The 22,240-nt window shown below is 42.4% G+C and overlaps 1 protein-coding gene and 1 pseudogene across 3 annotated transcripts in view; both read left to right on the plus strand.

Annotated features, from left to right (window-relative positions):
- The window catches only part of SSE1 (shrunken seed protein (SSE1)), a 122,856-nt gene that overhangs the window by 75,514 nt on the left and 25,102 nt on the right, over positions 1 to 22,240 (plus strand). For all 3 annotated transcript variants that reach the window (XM_087678061.1, XM_087678060.1, XM_087678062.1), the window contains 4 exons: positions 12,116 to 12,360; positions 12,644 to 12,711; positions 12,798 to 12,859; positions 12,951 to 13,058. In XM_087678061.1, coding sequence (XP_087534187.1) covers positions 12,116 to 12,360; positions 12,644 to 12,711; positions 12,798 to 12,859; positions 12,951 to 13,012 — 437 coding nt within the window. In that variant the 3' untranslated portion in view covers positions 13,013 to 13,058. The remainder of the gene's footprint in view (positions 1 to 12,115; positions 12,361 to 12,643; positions 12,712 to 12,797; positions 12,860 to 12,950; positions 13,059 to 22,240) is intronic.
- LOC148036052 (uncharacterized) lies at positions 286 to 2,277 on the plus strand (annotated as a pseudogene).

Raw genomic sequence — 22,240 nt, forward strand, 5'->3', positions numbered from 1 at the left:
GGTGTGAGACCTATGGGACCAGCCTTGTAGTGGCAGTCTGGAACTGTAATGGAGCCCTCCGATTGGATGTGGGAGCTTTTGAGGAGACATTTAGAGGGAGAGATATAGTGTTCTACTCAGAGACATTAGGGACCACATGCTACACTTCCACGGGTAACAGGCTATAGGTGGGAGTCAGCTTGTAGGAAGGAGACACGCGCAGACCACAGTAATCACGGGTCGGGAGGAGTGGTAGTGTTATTGAGGGAGGAGCTACAGCAGATGATCCAAGTAGTCCGCAGAGATGAGCATGCCAGATACATGTGGGTGAGAGTGCGTGGTGAGGAACGCACTTTGTATGTTGCCATATGCTATTTTTCCCTATGACGTCCCGATACGCCCCATCCAAGGGGCAATCACCATATGTGGCTTTGGATGAGGATATTTGGGAGTCCTCGAAGGAGGGAGAGGTTATCTTACTAGGAGACTTTAATGCTAGGACAGTCTCCCATCGGGTGTCTTTCTTTGATGCATCTGAGGAGATGCTACAGGAGCAGGATGTGTCAGAGCTATAGCTAGAGAGGAGATCTCAGGATATGGGGGAAGTCACCGAATATGGGAGATACCTTGTGGAGATGGGCACAACACACAAGTTGGCCATTCTTAATGGCTTGGCTAGATACCCCCTATCCGGCACCTTCACATGTTATCCTCAGCGACATGGTGCCAGCATAGTAGACTATGTTCTTTCCCCACCGATGCTGATATCTCACATCCAGGACCTCTCAGCATCCCCACGCCTTCTCGGAGTTGCAGCAGATCATACCTACCTATCATTCATCATCGACCTCCAATTCACTGACATGTAGACCCATCATGCAGCTCATTGGCACTCGAGATACCTCTTTTCCAGAGAGACAGAGGATACTTATGAGGTGAAGATCCTTAGATTGTTACATGATGCAGACCCCAACGTTCCATTACAGGAGCTGACTCAGCAGTTCACTGAGGCCCTACACATTGCTGCAAGTGTAGCCTTCCCACACTCACGACCCACACAGAGAGCCTCCACCAAGGTGACCTCGAAACAGCTGGTATGATGATGAGTGCCATGAGACCAGAGCACGACTACAAAGAGAGATAGCACTGGGGTCCACTACCTACAGACAGGTACAGATACTCTTTAGACGCCTCACACGGTGGAAGAAGAGAACATTCTTGGCTCAGCTAGAGCGAGACCTATATCAGTTATTCTTGAGCCAGGACTCTAGAGAGGCTTGGAGGCTTTTCAAAGAGCATTCCCTGACCACACCTATTACGTCCATTGCTGTATGAGAGGAGTATGCAGCTAGTCTTTATACTGTGGAGGGTGAGCCACCTCTTCCTGACCCACTTGAGCCTTGTCCAGAGACCACCACTTTCTTTACAGAAAGTAGGGTTCAAGAGGCCATTAACAGACTTAGCAGAGGAAAGGCACAAGATCACAATGGATTAGTAGCGGAGCACTTGATCCATGCTAGAGATTTGGTGGCAGGATTACTAGCTTACATGTTTAACATAGCCATGTGTGAAGGCCTACCAGAAAGCTGGAGCACAAACACTATTGTACCTATCCTCAAGTCAGGGGACTCTACTCTACCCAGTAACTATCGGACTATCATGGTTGGGCATACATTGGCTAAGTTATATGCTTCCATACTTGAGCATGAGTTAAGCAGGTGGGCAGAGATGTGGGGTCTTAGAGCACAGGGACATGCTGGCTTTAGGAGAGGATTCTCCACATTGGATCACATCCTCACACTCAGAGCGATCATTGAGGAGGAAAGGGTCCATGGCCGACGGACCTACTGCTGCTTTGTGGACTTCTGCAAAGCCTTTGACACAGTACCGAGAGAGGCTGATAAATAGATTGCATACCATGGGAGTACCGAAAGAGCTCATTGGGGTATTTTGGCACTGTATGAGAGAGTTGTGGGCAGAGTCCGGACACCTGAGGGCTTTTCGGCACTTATTTACTCCACCATTGGGGTGAAGCAAGGATGGCCCCGCTCTCCGACATTATTTGGCTTGTACATTGATAGGATTGCTGACTATATTTCACAGGAAAGAGATAGAGGAGCTCCACTAGCTGGCACTTGGATACCTCTCCTACTGTATGCAGATGACATTGTATTGATAGTTGACTCTCTAGAGGGTCTACAGAGACACTTGGATGCGCTACACTCCTATACTTTGGACAGTGGGCTTTTAGTGAACCTTGGTAAAACCAAGGTAATGGTATTTAATACTACACCATAGCGGGTCAGGAGATCAGGGAGTATGTGGATTCTTATACATACCTAGGAGTCTTATTCATAGGGCCCACCTTTTCTATGTGAGAGGCATTAGACACTAGACTGACTCGTGAATACACAGCACTAGGTGGTTTGGAGAGGATGTGCTCACAGGTGCAATTCCAAGAACCTCGTACCAAGCTATGGCTCTTTGATACACTGGTCACATCCACACTATTTTATGGAGTACAGATATGGGGGACTAGTTTTGACCATCGTAGTAGATCAAGGCGCAATTATGACGGATGGAGGTCGATGGAGAAACCCCTAGTGTCCATGATATCCAGGATGATCAGATGTAAGGTCTTAGTGCCACATGAGATCATCAGAGCCGAGTTAGCAGCTACACATATTGTGGTAGAGGCCCTTACCCGATCGGCCACATACAGACATAGTCTATGGGACTTACCTAGATACAGATATGTATGGTTGGCCCTTGAGTCCTCCAAGCAGCTTGCCAGAGAGGGTGATACTTCATGTTGGTATGCAAAGATGTCGGCTTGGTTTGAGTTGCATGGCTTTAGCATGGACAAGTTACCCCCCTTCTAGTACTCCCTTGATGCACCATCTCTTGATTTGAGCAGGTTAGAGATCCGCAAGATCATTAGGATGGATCTTAGCCAGTTGGATATCAGGTGGACATGGTTGATGCCAGGGCAGGAGCTAGGGACAAAGATGGCTTTCTACAGTGTGCATTTCCTTCGTACTACAGATGGATTTATTGTTCGCCCGAGATACATGGACACCCACCTTTCCCATGGGATTAGATGTACTATTGGCCAATTGCGCACCTCCTCACATCAGCTAGAGATTGAGACTGGCAGATATAGATCCATCCCACCAGAGGAGTGCATATGCCAAATATGCCAATTAGAGCCAGAGACAGAGGAGCATTATATTTGCCGCTGCCTAGGGTATTATGAGGTCCGTGGTCATTTCCACTGTCTCTTTAGAGACGGATTTGGACCACTATCCAGAGTCATGGATTTTACTGATCAGCGATGCCTTGGCCTCTTTCTTCTTGAGATATGACGGCTTCGTGACATGCGCCTCAGGAGTACAACTGCCCCAAGACATCGAGGGCCTTCACAGAGGCAGCTCACAGACTTCTTTGCAAAGGAGACTTAGAAGACTTCAATAAAGTTATAGCCACAGTCCACATGAGTGCCTCTCTCACCACCACAGTCCACGCACAGATAAGGAGTATTGATTGATCGAGCCGTTCAGCTTAGCCAACCTAGACGTCCTAGGCCTCGGCACGGACATTGACGACACCTTCATAGGCGGATATAGGGGATTATTGCTCGGGTTAGAGCTAGGTCCTCCATACCCACATGAGATTGTACCATTTGGAGCTCATTGTTACTAGATAGAGCTCTATGTTTTACACATAGCTATAGTTAGTTTCCTTTCTCATTTTGCTTTGTGCTACATACATATTTTGCCCAGACAGTTGTACCATCATATACATGATTGTAACTCATGGTCTCATACGCCATTTTGGCCTTTTGTAGACATTAATATATCATTTCATTTCATTTCTCTTCATCCCACCATCTACCAATCCTCCAATCCCTCCATCTCTTGGTGTATCATTAGGGAAAATGCCACTCTTTAACACTATATCTTCCACCTACTCCTACTTTACCACATCCTTTCACTTTCGGACGGCTATAATGGGCATCTACCTCACTATCCTTGGACACTTACAAATCCCCCATACGACCTTTTAAATGCAAGGATATCCATCTTGTGCTTATGAATTGTCGTCATACATCACTTGTGTCACTCCTGTGCAGGAATTTCCATCTTTTGCTTCATATGTTCCTATCCCTCCACCTCAGGATCCTCATGCGGTTACCATACCCATAACCATGCCAACCATGCCTACCTTTGGAGCCATTGTGCATACTTCTCATATGCATGGTAGGCACTCTGAGATTACTTCCTAAGTGTACTCCACTCCCCCACCCTATCCCCTCTATTCACCCTACCCCCATTACACAGCTTCTCTATCTCCTAGCACTACCACTCCTATTGCACCTGCCAAGAATGCCTTCACGGATAAGACTCGTTTTAATGGGTTGAATTTTACCACTTGGTCGAACTTTATGCAACAAGTGCTTGAACCTCAGGGACTTTGGGACCTCGTCGTTGGTATCGAGCCTATGCTATACCCTTGATTAGCTCACCTTGATCGCATCCTTCAATGGAGAGGTGGCAATGCCATAGCCAATGTTGAGTTATTGCAAGGGTTGGCTCTTGAGTTCCACTCTCAATTACAACATTTCCCCTCACATGTGAGCGTTGAAGTCATCTAATTGACCGCTTTGTGGTTCAAGATCCCACTCGATGTATCAATCTCGAATTTGAGTTCTAGGATTTTTTCATGAAGGAAGATGATGAGTTGAAAGTTAAGTTTTCCAAATATTGGCGGTTACTTATGCCACTATTGGCTCCTTGAAGTCATAGAGCACGTTCTTCTTGAACAAGTTGCCTAACAAATACTTCCATTTTATCTAGAATATTATCTCACTATCTAGATTGCTGACCTTCTATAAGTTTGAGAGCTAGGTTTTGCGTTACATGAGGTTGCATGATCAAGTCCACAAGAAGTCCTCCACACACATTCATTCAGAGGGGTGAGGGTTGGTTGCCTCTTCTTTGGGAGGGAAAACCAATAGTGGCAAGAACTCGCAAGATATGAAGGCAAGCCAAAACAAGGGTGATATGACTTCCGATGGAACCAAAGAAACACGGCCCCTTTGGCAGAAAATTCCTAAGAAAAATAGGTTTTGCACACACTACCAAAGGTCAAGCCATGTGGATGAGGAGTGTCCTACCAAGGCCCAAGGTCTTCTTCCTAGAAAACCACTATAGACCGCTGTGAGTGATTGTCTCTACTCTGGCTGGCCAGTCTAGTAGGACTAAACCTCTTGGTGCTACACCATGTGTTTCATTTGCCCTAGCGGCTACTGGATATGTAGCATGCAGACAGTCTCAACAACCTATCTCCTTCACTACTCCTAAAGGATTGGTTGATTGGTCTGCTAGTCGCCTAGTGTACTTTATGCATCCATTCTTAGGGCATCAACCATATCTTCTTGGACTACTTCCTTGTCTAACTATACGTGATGGTGGCCATATACTTAGCCTTTCCCTTTTTAGACTTCCGTTGCATACTTACATACTCATTGCATTGCACTTAGCTTTTCTTTCTTTTATTTTGAGATCAGTGTTTTGGAGCATCTCACTACTCGTCTTTGTGCTTGTAGATTATTTATCTCTTTTGCAAGGTTTTGTATTTCAGTGTAGGACTAGCATGCAAGCTTGCACCAGTCTTTCTTGAGCTGGAGAGAGGAGATATGGACTGTTTCTTTCATGGTTTCATTTGCTTAAAGTTTTGCTCTTTTACTAGTACAGAGGCTTTTCCTCCCACGGCAGTGGATTGTGCAACATCTCTCTTGATGCTATCATGGTGTTGACTTTTATCATTGCTTTTCCAATAGGGATGCTTTATCATTATCATCTACATAGTTATTGATACCACACGAAGACCGACATCCTCAGGCTTCTCTTCTTTCTTCGGCATTGACATTCACGTTGAGATGGGTTCCTACCCTTTTTGGTATTCTATAGGTTTCAACACTTGTCTTTGACATCAACCTTCTCACCTATTGTACCTTTTTCTATGCATTGCATGATTTCATCATCTTTATACTAGGGTGCTTGGACAAGTGAACAATTTCCTCACGAGGGACAGTATCCAAGTGACACCTATTGCAGGAGTATTTTTTAGCTTGTTGCATACTATGCATCTCATTGTGCGCAAAGCACCACTAGACGGATCCTAAGTTGGTTCCATTGGTGGAATACACCATCCTTCTTCCCATGATACTTCATCACCCTTTCCCTCGTCATCGATGTCCTTGAGTGGTTGGGTAAGCTTGTATCATAGTTACCTCCGTACAACGTACGGTACTGATCGTACCGTATAGCACCGTAGGAAGAACGAGTCGTTTTTTGTCACTGGGTCTATGCATCCTTCCGTGTTCCGCTTGCGCTTTAATCTGGTGCGTTCCGCCTACGTGACACTTTTGGGGAGGTGAAAAGCCTTGGATACCTCATCTCACCCCCTTTTTCAGCTATGCACTCTCCCCCCTAGCCCTCCTTGGATTCCATCTAGTTGGCAGCTCTCTTTGACTGTTTGACACTTCTCTCATCTACAAAAGGCGCTCCTCTCCTCCATGCTTCCACACCAATTCAGCAAGCATTTGCCATTCTCATTTTCCTCTCTTGGATCTTGAATTGACTTGTGATTTGTCATTCTCATCTCTCGTCCCCTCTTTCCTACACCCTATCAAAGCATTGGCCATTCTTATCTCCCATACCCCCTCTCTCACTCTTGCTCCTTTAACTTTACCCCAACCCTTGGGCCTCTCCCTCTCTTTCGACTTTCGAGTTTCAAGAGTCAAGACTCAAGCATCTCACTCACTCACTCTCTCTCTCTCTCTCTCTCTCTCTCTCTCTAGCCTCTTCATTCGTCATTGATACATGACTTGTGAGAAGCATGAGGCCTTTCAATTTGCATGCGATCCATGTGAAGAGGAACAGAAAGAAGTCCAACTTCCACCATTGGACATGTAAGTATTGTGGGAAGCTCTATACAAGTGGTGCAACTTGGCTTCTTTAACATCTTTCCAAGATGGGGGAGCAAGTTGCTCCATACAAGGAGATCCCTCAAAACATTGCGGAGGAGACTCTTGCCAAGATGAGAGGGGGATCCATAAGAGGAGGAGGAAGTGGCTTATCGACACCAACTTCTATGCCTATTAATGAGGAAGCATTGAATGCGGGCGTATCTTCAACCGATGCGGGAGAGGCCTCTACCATTGGTGGTGGGGGCTCCGCATCCGTATTCGACTTCGGTAAAAGACAAAGAGTATAGGTTTATGCGGCACCGGAGAGATAATCCTCACTCTCTCAAGCTCCCGGTCATGTGCGTGGTTCAACTGTCTTTCTTAGAGAAAGGCAATGACTTGCGGACATTGAAATTGCACGCATGGTGATTGAGTGCAATCTTGCATTCATTGTCCTAAAAAGCAAGAGCAATGGAAGAAGATGGTAAAAGCCATTGCCAATGTTGGTCCATGTGAAGGATGGATCAGTGTCATATAAAACGACATGAAGACGAAAAAGATTGATAAAAAGGAGAGGATTGATAGAGCCCTTGATCCTATTCGGGCCGTATGGATAAAATATGGTTGCTCCATTCTCATGGACGGATGGAGTGATCGTAAGAAATGAGGCATCATCAACATACTCGTCTCACGTCCACTCGGCATTTACTTTTTGTGGGCCGTAGATCTAGCAAGAGGGGGAGGAAAAATGGTGGGTGCATTTATCTACCGCCACATTCGGCAAGCTATCATTGAGGTATACATTGTCTTTTAAATTTGTTTCACTTTCTGTCATTATGATAATTGATTTATGTATAACTATCTATCTCCCTATTCTAATTTCTCTTTAATATCTATCTCGATTCTTTGTTTCCCCTTGGGCCCCGATCCCCATCTCTCTTCATTCTTGAATCTTGAAAGTTGAAACTTGAAAGGCTCAACTATCTCTTTCTCTCTCTAACCTCCAAGTATTGTTAGTATACTTGTAATTTGTAAATTGTGGTTGTAGGTGGATCCCTTGAATGTGGTGCAAGTTGTCATCGACAATGCATCGAATTGTCGGTGTATGGGCCGTTTGCTTGAGACTGAGTCTTTCACGATTGTGTGGACTCCATGTGTAAGTCATTGTTTGGACTTACTAATGGAGGACATTGGGAAGCTCAAGTGGGTGAAGAGGATGGTCCACAAAGCTACATCAGTTGTCACCTTCTTCACAGTAAAGGTAAAGGTGCTTGCGATGTATCATGAACATAGTACACTGATGTTGAAGAAGCCTTTTTGAACCTACTTTGCTTACATGTGGTTATTGTTGGAGCGTCTTTATGAGGTGTGGTCCGCCTTGCGCCAAACAGTGGTGTCCATTCTATGGAATGAGTGGGATGGGCATGAGACAGAGAAGGCCAAAGCCATGCAGCGCTTGTGCCTTAATGAGTAGTTTTGGCAAAAAGTCCGTGCTGTTGTCATTGTTGTGACTTTCTTTTATAGGGCGTTACATATGAGTGATTGCGAGGGGTCTACCATGGGCCTTCTCATTCACTTCTTTAGAGCGGCATTGGTGGAGGTACGTGCTTGTACAATGATCACAGGACGCATCGTGCACATGTTTTAGAGATAGTAGAGAGGAGATGGGTATGGATGCATGAGCCTATCCATGGTTTTGCAGCATTGGTACATCTAGCCTACAAGTCGCCGGCGGTCATGGATGATAGAGAGTTTTGTTCGGACTAGCTTGCTTATTTGACTCGTGTGGTCCTTGTGGATGACCACAATGTAGTGTTGGGGGAGCTAGGATGCTATGCAGACAAGAGAGGGTATGGGGCTTTTGCTTCTCCCACTTGTTGGAGAAGAGAGTTACTTGTGAAGCCTTTATTTTGGTGGGAAAACTTTGGATTCACATTGGAGACCCTTCAACCCTTAGCCACGAGGGTCCTTGCCCAAGATTGCTCTTCAGATGCATGCGAGAGAAACTGAAGTGCCTATTTTCTCATTCACACAAAGATTCGCAATCGACTTAGCACATGATAGTTAGAGCGGCTAGTCTATTGCTACACTAACTTACGCATGATGAGGGCTATGATGAGCATGGATAGTCCGAAGCAGGTAAAGTTTGAATACTTAACCATAAAATTTAAAATTTGTTGTTTTAAACTTTGAACTTTGAAGTTTATACTTTACAATTTAGACTTTAGCATTTACAAACTTATATGTATTGTATAGGTGAATGTTGATACATTCAAGTTGATGGGCGATACTTTTCCGAGTCTATATTATGAGGTGGACGAGGAGAAGATGATTTTTGCAAAGCTCTATAGAGAACTTATAGGAGCAGATACTCGTGACACCCGTAGCCAGCGTGCTCATGGGCGAGGAGTTTGAGTAGGTGGTAGCAGGGGCATGGTCATTCGACGCCCTCCAACATTGAGGAGGGGTGGTTCCAGTGGTTTGCAGACATATATAAGGTGGGGCTCTAGTAGCTCACATCCTGTGCCTTATGATTACGTTCCCCCTTGCCTCTACAACTACCACCTAGGGAGCCATCATTTGATGATGGTAACCTCATTAGTGAGAATGAGTATGAGTATGTCTCATCATTCGATGTCGAGGAGTCATCTTCAGACTCTCTTGATGAGCACTCAGATGGTTCTGATGATGATGATGATGATAGTGATGCCTCATCATAGTTTCATAGGTCCCTCTCTTTTTTGTATCTATTATCATTGTATCTATATGCATGATGCCACTATGATACACTAGATTGTAGTTGTATTGCATGTTTTGCGCAGCCCATGCGACCGTGATGGTCACCCTCATGTATTCATCTTATTTTGTAATGAAATGGCTATTTCCACTTTAAACCTGCATTATATCATTTAATGATTTATGTTTTTAAAAAAAAATCATGTTAATTTTTTTTTTCGTACTAATATCGTACCGTAACTTATAAAATCATAATATACCATTTAGTATCGTATTTGATCGTACCTTACCGTATCGTACCTTTCTTACTTGACAACTATGGCTTGTATTGTTTTGTGATCTGTTGGGTGTATCCTTCCTACTCCTTGGGTCATTGTTACTTAATCGGTCGCCACCCCTAAAATTAACTTTCCAAAAAAAAAAAGTTCAATGTGGTTCCATCCTCCTTTGCAAGGCTTGGTAGGCCATTGGGCAGCTGATGTGCACCCTTTGTTTGATGCCCTGTCCTCTTTGAGGTGACTACTTGGACTCCCTTGGTAAAGTAACCATTGCCTTTGTAGTCTTGGTATGCCACTGGACAAATGATGTGAACCCTTTGTCTAATGCCTTGGTTGCTTTGGGGTGGGAAACCTTGGGATAAACATTGCCGACCTTCCCTTCTAGGCTCAATCTTGGGCCTGAGAGGGGGAGTGTTGAGCTGAAACACTCTTGAGTCTTTACAGTTGATTAGCATTTTCAAATAGCCCCAAAACACACTTAATTAATGAAATACACAAAGTTGGTGCACAGTTTGAGAGAGTTTCAGTGGTCCCCCAAAACCCTAATTTTTGAGGCACCCTTCAACATCTATAAATAGACGGTTTGCCTATCATTCAACCTTATCCTTTTGTGTAGGTTTCTCTCTCTACCGTGCAGATTTCAGCTATCAGCCACCTACCATCTACTGTTCAGCCATCGCCGACTGCAACTCATCACTATCCACCCCTAGAGGGCATGTTTTCAGCCATCGCCTTGTTGTTTGGAGGTCTCCATCTATTGCGTATCTTGCACCCGATCAGCCTACTTTTTTCAGCATTTGGTGCCAAGCGACATGCTATTACCATCTCTCCCATCGAGGGACTATTGTAGTACATGCGTTTTTACTGTCTCGTAGGTCGTCTACATTAGGAAACACTTATCTTGTTATCACTTGAGAGTTCTCTGCCTCGAATGATCTCAGTTTTCAGCCTTCCTTTGGTGGCACATTATTGTGTTTACTAGATTTTGGCCTCTGACTATTGTGTTTTGGTGACCAGTCGGCTGCCCTTCATTATTTAGCACTCTCTCATCTCCGATTGATGGTTATTGCACTTGGGATCCGTCTTGAGCGGATGTCACTCTCTGACACTGCATTGCTCTACCCCTTGTCATTTTGTACACTCGTACATTCATTTACAACATTTATTCACTTCAAAGTTTCTTCTCTTTGTGTTTGTTTGTTTGAGTTTTGAGTTTTTGCGTTTTGCGGTTTGCATTTAGGGTTTGAGTTTTGCTTGTCTGTATCTGAATCTTTGTGTTTCAGTCTTGGTTATACATGTAGTGTTTCCTCAGTGCAAACCCTAGCATATCTTCATACATCTCCCTGCTGAAAGAAAAAGATTATTCTCAAGTGGTTGTACATAAACATCGAGAAGAGGTGCTGTTTCAAGGGATCTTTCACCTCAAAATCCTCTATTTGGTTAGCCACATTCTCCATTGCTCCTTCAAAGCTTGTATTGGCTTCTGAAATGCCTGCTCTACTGGCTATATGCCACATTGGAGATGATGCTTCTGGACGAACCAGTTTTGTGGTTGAGATTCCCCCAATCTCAGTTTCTTTGGCCTTATATTCTTCTACTATCCAACAGATGAGAGTCAGCCCATTTCCATTCACTCTTTCTCTGGAGTTCTCTCTGTCTAAGCAATCAATGTTTTCTCAATAATTTCTTGCTACAAGTTAAAATTTTGCATTAGTCTTTGCATTGTCTTGAATTATCTGGATCTTACCCTCCTGCTGTTCCTGTCTTCCTATTCTGTCCTTTGGCCCATTCCCACTTCAAGGAGCTGGTGTTTTCTTTCCTATCCGTGTTCCCATGCTCATATGCTGTCCAATAACGTATCCTCCCTACTATCCTCTGTTGGATTTTGAATTGGAAGCAGTATGCCCCAGCCTGCATTTTTTTCAAGTCTTGCATGTTTCTCTTGCTTCACCCATCATTATCTCTCACCACATGGGTTATAAAGTCTTCTTTTAAAGGTAATATATATTCAGTAAAAACTTTTGGATTTGTATACTTTTGGGGTTGGTTTCACAATTCTTGAGCTTGATTGTAGTTCTGTCATGTAGGGATTAACAAATAAGTGCTTTGCTTTTATGATTTGACAAATAGCTCTCTTGTTTTCTTGCAGGTTTACCCAACCCAGTCCCAGCGAAGTGCTGGGATCTTTCGGATGCTTTGTTGGTTGCTGGAGAATGGATGTTTATCTTGAGGCCCTTGTTGTACGTGCTTTTGATCAGGCGCTATGGGTTGAAATCCTGGAAACCGTGGATAACTTCATTTGCTTTGGATGCTAGCAGCATTGGTGCCATTCTAGCAGCAGTGTCTTTGAGAAAGAGGAAAGCGTCATTTCTTTCCAGTGAAGAAGTGGGGGAGGTTGGTGGCGACATAAATCAGTTCAAAGGAAAAAGTTTGCAAGTTAACTCTGAATTGGCAAATGAGTGGCTTTAACTGTATAACATAGTCTATGTCATAAATTAATTAATGCATGATAAGTTGTGTTTTAGAGCTGTTTCAGAGTTTGTTCATTGTCATTATTAAGATGAACAAGTGACTTTGCTGTCCTCAAAAGTTGTAAGGTGACATTTCATTTTCAGTATTTTATGAAATGCTCCTGTCAATGCTCATCGTGGACTGATAAGTGAGTCTTTTGATACAGACCAGGCGACGGCATATGCTTTTGGCTTTGTATCTGCTAAGAGATCCATTTTTCAGTGAACTAACAAGGTTTAATACTGCCTTTTTGTTTGTATCCGTTTGTTGCCTTTTTTTCATGGTAATTGTGACGGAACTCAAGCTCAGACTGCTCACAGGCATCCTCTTTTAAGGACTGAAAAACTCATAAGGCCAGTACCTGTACTTGGATCCATAGCAGGTACAATTCTAGTGACTGTTTCTGAATTAAGCTCTCTGTTTACAGCAAAAGAGCTCCAAGCTGACTACCTTGTTGGATGTCTGTGGCACAGGGAAGTTGGTAGAGCTAATCTCTGGTTTGCAGACACGATATACTTATACATCTGGCTCTTAATGCATAACAATGGTCAACCATTTGCAGTTCTTCCAACGGTGGACATGTAGGTGCATGTGCTTTTTATGCCAAATGTCCAGAATAGATGCATGCTGAGGGTAGTGTTTAAACAGACATGATGCATGTTTCTATTGTGTATAAGATGAGTCAATTGATGCATCAAATTGTGTTCTTTCATTTTCGGGGTGCCGAGAAAATATTCACATTGAAAACAGATATGACAGGTTGCAGCAACTGTGGGCCTGAACAAAACCCTCAGTGCAACGGAGATGCAAAAAGCCACTGGGGTGGGGTGTAAGGTCATTTCAGGACTCCCTCTATCAACTGAGGGAAGATTGTGAATGACCTGACTGGAGTAAGAGCTGCTATTGCTATCTCTGCTGATATTGAAGGCATATTCTTGCTGCCCCATTTTCCTTAGAGAATAGAATTATAGGGGGTCTTCTTCCTTTCTATGAGTCTACTGCATCTCACACACTAAATCTGCCAGGTAATAATGCTAGCTAGAATCCCCTAGGTCTCTGCGAGGAGCTTCTTGAGCATTTTTAAGATTTTCTTGCCAGGGTGAATCTGAGAGTTGGCCAGTTGAGACTGGGGTCTTGGCTTTGTTGTCCTTTGGTTGCATGCCATTATAGCTGCACATGAACCTCCATAACAGCCGTGGGGAAGCATTCACCATTCCAAGTCTCAAATCAAGACCTGAACTGCTGGTGTGACATGAGAACTCTACTTCAATGCCACTTTCTTATATGTAAACATCTTTAAAGCTGTTTGCACCTTTCAAGATGTACTTCAAGAGAGGAAGACTGAAAGAGAAGCACTTGTAGTCCAAGAAGGGAAGGAACTCCACCAGAGAGGAAACTTGTGTTGGGTGTAAAGGCCCTTGGTTACACTTCCTATGTATATATTTACTTGTACATGTGAACGCACCCTTGTGGGTGTAAGTGTACTGTACCCTAAGTATAAATACATTCTTTTATTCTTTGTGTTTACCACATTGGTATACACCCTACTCATGTTTTTACTCTCTTGCATTCTCTACTGCTGCACACTGCACTCCTGCTGTGCACACCCCCTTCAAACTGGTATCAAAGCTTCAGTTAAGACATGCGTGCTTGCCGGAGTCTGTGAGATCCAGCTCATTCGGCCGAGAAAATCATCAGGTCATCACTTTCTGGGTCACGTGTGTGCTGGATTGTCATGTGACAGCCAGAAACCCTAAGTCTGGTACAGGTGCAGGTCATTTTTTGCTCAGATAGACAGTCTGAAGCCCTAAAATCAGACAGAGGACAACTGGCACTGGGCAGTACCTTCTGGAATAGTGCGACGACTTTAAGGCCCTCCTGTGGTGATATGGCAGTCTTGCTGCTAGTTCTGGACTGACATTTGCCCTTGTTTGGCACTTGGAATCCTGTATTAAGACAATTGGGAAAGATTTGTCGGAGAAATTTTGGGACTGTTCAAATCAGTGATGTAGTTTGCACTAATTCATGCTTTGGCAATGAAATCATAGTAGATTCATTGTTGAGTGAGAGAAATTCTTACTTTGGGATGTATCAAATGTTGTCAAAAGGCAGCTTCCTTTAGTACATATATTGTTGAATGCTCATTGTGTAGTGAAACAATGGTATATACAGCATTTGGGCTGTTGCATATGGGCATTACGGTGATGTATTATTGAAGTGGGAGTTGTCTTTTATGCATACTTATCATATTTTGTGCATGTATATGCTGTAATCAGCCTATTTGGAAGTGCATTTGTGTACTTGTTATATTCAGCGACCTTGCTGTTAGCTGACAATATTCAGCACTTTATTGCAGAAATGTATTGCTGAAAATGGTTGGTAGTGCATCCACTTCTGACACACAGAATCTTTTTGAGATTCAGAAAACGGCTTCGGTCTTTGGAACGATTGTATGCAGGGTATCCCGTTTCTAAAGGATTGTGATAATGTTTTGGAACAAGAAAAGCTTGCTGCTTTGTCAGATGAGGAATGGGCTAAGATGAATAAGAAGGTGATTGCTTACATCAAAATGACAGTCATAGATCATAACTTGGTTGATATCAAGGGACTCCACTGCACTTGAAGCTTGGGTGAAACTTAAAGCTTCATATGAGAATATGACTTCTATCAATCAGGTCCATCTTATGCAAAAGTTGGTTAACTTGGAGCTTGATGAGTCCAAGTTCGCCTTAGAGCATTTGAATGCATTTATTGGGATTTTGAGTTAACTATAGGATGCAGGCTTGCAGCCTTTTGATCCCAAGTTGTAGGCTATCTTCTTGCTATGACTTTACCAGATTCATGGGAAGCATTGGTTGTCTCTTTGAGCAACAATCCCAACTTGACTTTTGAAGGTGTACGCGGTTCTATTCTCAATGAGAAGATTTGACACAAGGCAAGTGGGGCTAGTAGTGGATCGGCCTATAATGTAAGAGGAAGGATTGCAAAGAAGTCAAATGTTGCAAATAAACACAAAAATCGCAGAAAAATCATGGAAAAACAAAAAGATGTCATGTACTATGAGTATGGATGCAAAGAGCATAAAATCCTCGATTGCAGGTATTTTAAAAAGAAACAACAATACAAAAGGTAGATAAATGCAAAGGCAAAAAGAATGAGAAAGATAGCAACTCTATTCCTAAAGAAATAGAGAAGGCAAATGTGGTATCTAGGGTTGTGATTAAAGAGATAGAAGAAGATGAAGATACTATAGATTTGTTGGTTGTATCTTTAGATCCATATGCTATGACAATAGAAGACACGTATATCACTAAAAAGGATGTGATAACCTTGGGAAAGTTTACCGAGGGAATAACTTTGCATGTGATATAGAGGGAGTTGGCACCAAGTGATAGTGGCATCCTTGAAGAGATTTGGTCTAGCAAACCTACTTCATATGACCACTTATGGGTCTTTGGTTGTGAATGTTATGTATATGTACTTATTGATAGTAGAACCAAACTTGACATGAAATCCATTAGAGGCATCTTTATGGGTTATGGAGATGAAGGTGAAATGGGTTATGGAGTTTGGATTCCAAGTATGAAAAAGGTAACATGTAGCCGAGATGTGGTATTTAATGAATTAAAGCTGCTGAAAAATGCCACATCTAGTGACTTGGACAAGAAAAAAGTGAAATTTCAGCATGATCAGCCATCAGCCACCACTGAAAATTCAGCCCCATTTGATTGTGGTTTGATGATCAATATATCATTATTGAGTCAGATGAAAATATGCAGCAAAGGGATGTTGAAAATCAGCTTGGGCAGCATAATCGTCATGTTGAAAATGAATTACAATAGCCTGAAAATGTAGTTCAGCAGCCAAATAATGAGGTTATCAACATTCCTTTGGATGTAGACCCATTGCCTGAGAATACAGATCATTGGGTGAGAAGGTCTACATGTATTAGAAGACCTATACAAAGGTTTAATCCCTCTTTGGACTGCATTTTACTCACAGATGAGAGTGAGTCTGACATTCAAAGAGGCACAATTTTGTGAGTTAAAGAAAAAGTGGGAGCTAGCTATGCAGGAATAAATGAAATATTTGTATTAGAATGATACTTGGGATTTGGTCCCATTGCCCAAAGATAGGAAAGCCATTTCTAACAAATGGATCTATAAAATCAAGTGTGTAGATGGCAAATTCAAATATAAAGCTAAGCTTGTGGCTAAGGGTTATATACAGAAAGAGGGGGATTGACTTTCAAGAAGTGTTTTCACCTCTTGTCAAGATGATCACCCTCCATGTATTGTTTGTCATTGTATCATCTATGGATTTGGAGCTTGATCAGATGAATGTTAGAACTGCGTTTGTGCATGGTAGTTTAGAAGAAGAGTTGTACATGAAGCAACCAAAAGGCTTTGTTATGCTAGGGAAGGAACATTTGGTGTGTAGGCTTAAGAGAAGCTTGTATGGTCTAAAGCAGACTCCTAGACAGTGGTATAAGAAATTTGCCTGCATGCTCTCACATGGGTTCAAGAGAAGCAATGCAGACCACTGCTTATATACAAAGAAGGCTGATGATGGAAGCCGTATTATTCTTGTGCTTTATGTGGATGATATGCTTATTGTTGGTAAGCATAAGAGTCAGGTTAATGCATTCAAAAGACAACTGAATTTAGCCTTCTTCATGAAGGTTTTCTATGGCTGATGCTAAGCCTCTTGGTGTACCATCACCACCATAAACCAAGTTTAGCAAAGTATTGCCCAAAAGATGATAAGGCAGCCAGCACTATGAGGAGCGAAACCTAGTCCTCCAAGGCATGATCATGATGGACAAAGACCCCCTTTGAAGATCCCATTCCCCTTCTAAGGAGATAGGGAATCCAAAAAATCTTGAATGATGGCCTTTGAAGAAGAGGGGATATCCACCAAGAGAGCCTAGGAAGGTATCAAGGGCTAGGCTTGCTATAGAGGGAGTGAAATTCTGTCCTCTAGGTAGGTACTAGAGGTGGCCTTTTGATGCTAAGAAGTAGAGGGATGGGAGGGAGGGTAATCACAAATAATCTCCTTGGTGCTGGTGGTTAAGCCTATATTTGAGGTGAAATTGGCCTTCCTTCTTGGATAGCATGGTTGATGGCCTGATTCAACACAAATTATGGCAAGCATCAAATTTATAAATCTGCAATTACACTCTTTATCGATTAATCATGGACAACCGGCACCCAATTGGCCCCAACAATTGGTATCCCTTGTGGTATTTCTTTATCTTGTATTGCTCTAAGTTGAATTATACTAAGTTATGGATTGATCTCCTTCAATCTTCAATACAAATGGTTGTCATAAATGTTAGCCACCTCATGGGCTACATGCTGATGTCCTTTGATCCATGATTCGGGCTCCCTAGGCATTTATATTGTCATTAAATGCAGTTGTTGCCCTTAGTGTCCTAGGCACTAGTCACTAAGTGACACTAGGGTTACAATGACACTCATTAATACATCGTCTCTCATTTGTGATTGAGTATTTTTGTGCATCGATTAATTATTTCATTCTCGTTCATTCTCTATTAAATTAATCACACAATCAGTCCACACCTAGGCCAATAGTGGATCAAGGCTCAATTCAGCTTGAGGCATGGCGTTCGACACGAATGGGGTAGTAATTTAATCTAGTCTCTTCAATTTCTCTTCAATTTTCAAGTAAAATTTGGGGCTTTTGCCACAAATCACTTCCTTTGGCTTGCCGTGCTAAAAATCATATTATTTGGCTGTTGATCATGTTTTTTCCGACATTGAAGACAAATTCTATTATTTTGGTGTATTTATTGTTCAAATTCTCTCAAATTCTGCTGCTGTCCATATTATTGGAGCATCTTAGCCCCTAACCTCTGATTTTAGCATATTTATTTAGAATGCAATGTATGGCATTGGGGCATAGCTATGCTACCAAAATGTCATTTTTACGTGCTAGAACCATAGTTTTCATAAAATCTGATGTTTTAAGTGTGATATCTGATGTTTTTCTAATTCTACATTATATCCCTAACTTTTTCCTAATTATCGGTATCTTTTTGTAAATTTTGTATTTTCTAATTTTCATTTTTTTTGAAGTAAAAATCAGGAAAAATGGGAACAGGCCAACAAATATGATGAAAATTAAGTGTTCACTCATATTCAATTCCCACAAAAACAGTTCAGCATTTCATAACCAAATAATGCCAAATTTCAAGTACTTATGTGTAAGAAGTAATATGACTGAACTAACACACTTGAATGCACTCCAAAACTGCCTTGTTCGGGGAATATTTTATTTCTAAAAATGATTCGACATATTTTTCTCTCTCCTCAACATGAAAACAAGAAAAAATTATTCTTCTTCTTCATACTACTTGACTTCATTAAAGTGGCAAGCATCTCTTCTATCAGTGGTTTATTATTATTTAGGCATTTATTTTTATCAGTGGTTTATTATTATTTGGGCATTTATTTTCTTTTTCTTCACCTTAAAATTATTATTGCTGATTTCCACTCAGGCCTAACAATAAATAATGATTTGTTGGGTATGCTTGGTGTTGACAACAAGCACAATGGCACAAATTATCCAATGTGGGCATACATGATGTGACATATTCTTGTCGCGAAGAAATTATGGCATATGGTCAACGCCACCAAGCAAAGGCCGACTTCTTCAACATTGGCACCACCTTTTGCCTCCACATTGAGAGGTGGCTCTCATGATGTCAAATTATCTTCTTCCATATCGCCTCCCATATTCGAGCCCCTTCACAGTGGAGAGCACCGATGGATGTGATCGAGTGGCCCCTGGCACAGACTGCCTGTTTCTACTAGTGTACAGAGTCACACCTCTCAGCCTGGCTGATAGATGCCCTGGTGGTACCACCTGGAGTATCTATCACCTCCATGGTCGGCCACCATGGGGGAATGGAGCTCACCGTTGAGGCCTGCGGCAAAGAGTATTTGCATGCCCCATAGCTTTTTTTTCTCATTAGCAGCTTTCACATCGAACAAATGCATGCTCCAATAAGACTATAAGTCTGGGGGAAAAACCTCTCCTACCGAGAGCAAAAAGTGCCCCAGTGTCCTACTGATCACCGACACTCCCATATGAGCGTAGGCGTAAGTGAGGCGTGAGTCAAATACCCAACAAACCCCCCACATTACTGGTGGTAGGACAATAGACAAGGCTGATATCACTTGCATGTAGCCTCTCTCTGACAAAGTGATAATGGATCTCAATGTGTTTCGTACGAGCATTGGCACAGGGCTGGAATTCAATAGCCTAAAAGAGTCTCCTGTTGGCTGCTCGACACTCTTTGGGGCAGTAAGCTGCCTCTTTCTTTGGTTGCTTGCAAGGAACAAGGTAACCTTATTGCATGTGCATTGTTGGTTGCAATATGCAATGAAGAACCTTTATGCTATAAAGATACTTTTTTGGATGATCATTGGGTAGAAGCAATGAAGGCAAAGATTGATTTCATCCATTAGAATGACACTTGAGAGCTATGTGATTTGCCTTATGGCAAGTATCCAATAGGCACCTAATGGGTTTATAAAATTAAAAGAAATTCAGATGGTTCTATTGATTGGTACAAAGTGGGCCTTGTTACTAAGGGCTATGCTAAGTAGGAAGGAATCGACTTTAAAAAGACCTTTGCCCCTATCTCTCGCATTTCTACCATTAGGAGTATTATTGCTGTTATTGCCCTATCACATGGGGACGTGAAATTTTGAGATGCTTTGAACTTGCCGATAACATTTGTTTAAGTTATTAATCAAATGTGTAAGGTTGTTTAGCACATGTGATATATATGGCAGTTATTTCATGGTAACATATCAAGGACCTTGAGGATGCAGTGGATGCCAAAGATAAAAGTTGTGATAAGTTATGCCAAGTGGGTTTTGGTGGTCAGTTGGTGTCAGTTTTGACCCTAAGACTATTGTTTAGCTAATTAAGTGTCGATGGTGATACTATGGACTAGCATTATTAGTTAACTAATGCAAGTTTAAGGGTCAACATAGGTTGGGGACCACTCCAGGTTGCAAGTGGCCTAGCCAATTTAATTATGGATTTTAGCCAAGGAGATCATGGAATCTCAGCTTGTAATCAATCCATTGGTAATTGAAGTTAAAGAAATACCAAAGGGGCGCTAGTTTTAGAGCCAACAGGGTGTCTAATGTCCAATATTATTAAGGTAAATTGTACATTTTTTGTTTATGTTATTATTGATTACCGCAATTAAGTGCTTGATCACAGAAAAGCCACCATATCTGAGAAGGAAGGTTGGTTACATGGTTCCATTGCCGGGATACCACTCAATCCCTTGATTTGGTGGGTTTGAGGCATTTGATTGCAAGCCAAAGCTTTGTGCTATTGCTGATTTTTGTGTTCAGCTGAGAAATGGCAGAAAGATATTTTCATACAGTGAGATGGAATCAAGCAATGATGATGCCCCTCAATATAGACACTCACATGGATGTTGGAGCGTGCGGGTAGTGGAAGCGTGAAGATTTGCAGCAGAGGAAGTGAATAGGTGAGTGAGAGTGAGAGTAAGAGTGACGAATAGATTTGGGTGTACCAACAATGTGTTGGTACACAAAGAATAAAATGTATTTATACTTAGGGCCCGTAAGGGTGCATTCACATGTACAACATAACAATACTCGTGTAAAATACACGGAGGTGAATAAAGGACCTTTACATCCCAACAACCTCCCACTTAAAGGTCCGGAGTGAACCTTTAACCAATTCCCACTAGTCGTATGCAATGCTCATGTTGAGTCTTGCCTAGACTTTTAGTGAGAACATCTGCAGGGTTGTCCTGTGTTTTGATCTTGGTCAATGTGATTAGACCATCCTCCAGAATCTGTCTGATAAAGTGATATCGCACATCAATATGCTTTGTGCGTGAATGATACATGGCATTTTTAGCCAGATACACAGCACTCTGGCTATCACATCCCAACACTGGAGTACTCATAGAGATGCCGAGATCCTTTGCGAGTCTGCTCAACCATATAGCTTCCTTAGAAGCTTCAGTAGCTGATATGTATTCAGCTTCAGTAGTACTCAGTGCGACGATGTTCTGCAACTTGGAGCACCAAGAGACGGCCCCTCCAGCAACTGTAAAGACATACCCGCTAGTGGACTTGCGAGTGTCTAAGTCACCTGCCATGTCTGCATCACAATAACCCTGCAAATTAAGTGCACCCTGCTCATAGCAAATACACTTTCTTTGTGTATCCTTCAGATATCTAAGAATACTCTTGACAGCCTCCCAATGTGGTTTGCCAGGATTTGACATAAACCTGCTAGCAACTCCCACTGGCAATGTCAGGACGAGTAGCAACCGTAGCATACATAAGAGAGCCACAAGCTGATGCATAAGGGACTCCCTTCATAGCATTGGCTTCCATGTCATCTTTTGGGCTGTTGGCTTTACTAAGCTTAAGGTATGGAGGTAAGGGTACTCCGAGAGGCTTAGCTTCAGCCATGTTAAATCTGTCCAGTACCTTTTCAATGTACTTTTCTTGAGATAAGAAGAACAATTTCTGCGTTCTATCCCTACGAATCCTCATGCCCAATATATGCTATGCATTCCCCAAATCTTTCATGGAAAAAGCTGATTTCAGCTGATCTTTGAGAGCATCCAAGCTAGTCTTTCTCTTCCCAGCTAACAACATATCATCCACATACAAAACAAGTATGATAGGGCTGCCATCTGTATCCTTTTTCATATACAAACAATGATCTGCAT

The sequence above is a fragment of the Lygodium microphyllum genome, chromosome 5, assembly GCF_053477565.2.
Source record: "Lygodium microphyllum isolate KBCC chromosome 5, Lygodium_microphyllum_v1.1.10, whole genome shotgun sequence".
Classification (NCBI taxonomy): Eukaryota; Viridiplantae; Streptophyta; class Polypodiopsida; order Schizaeales; family Lygodiaceae; genus Lygodium; species Lygodium microphyllum.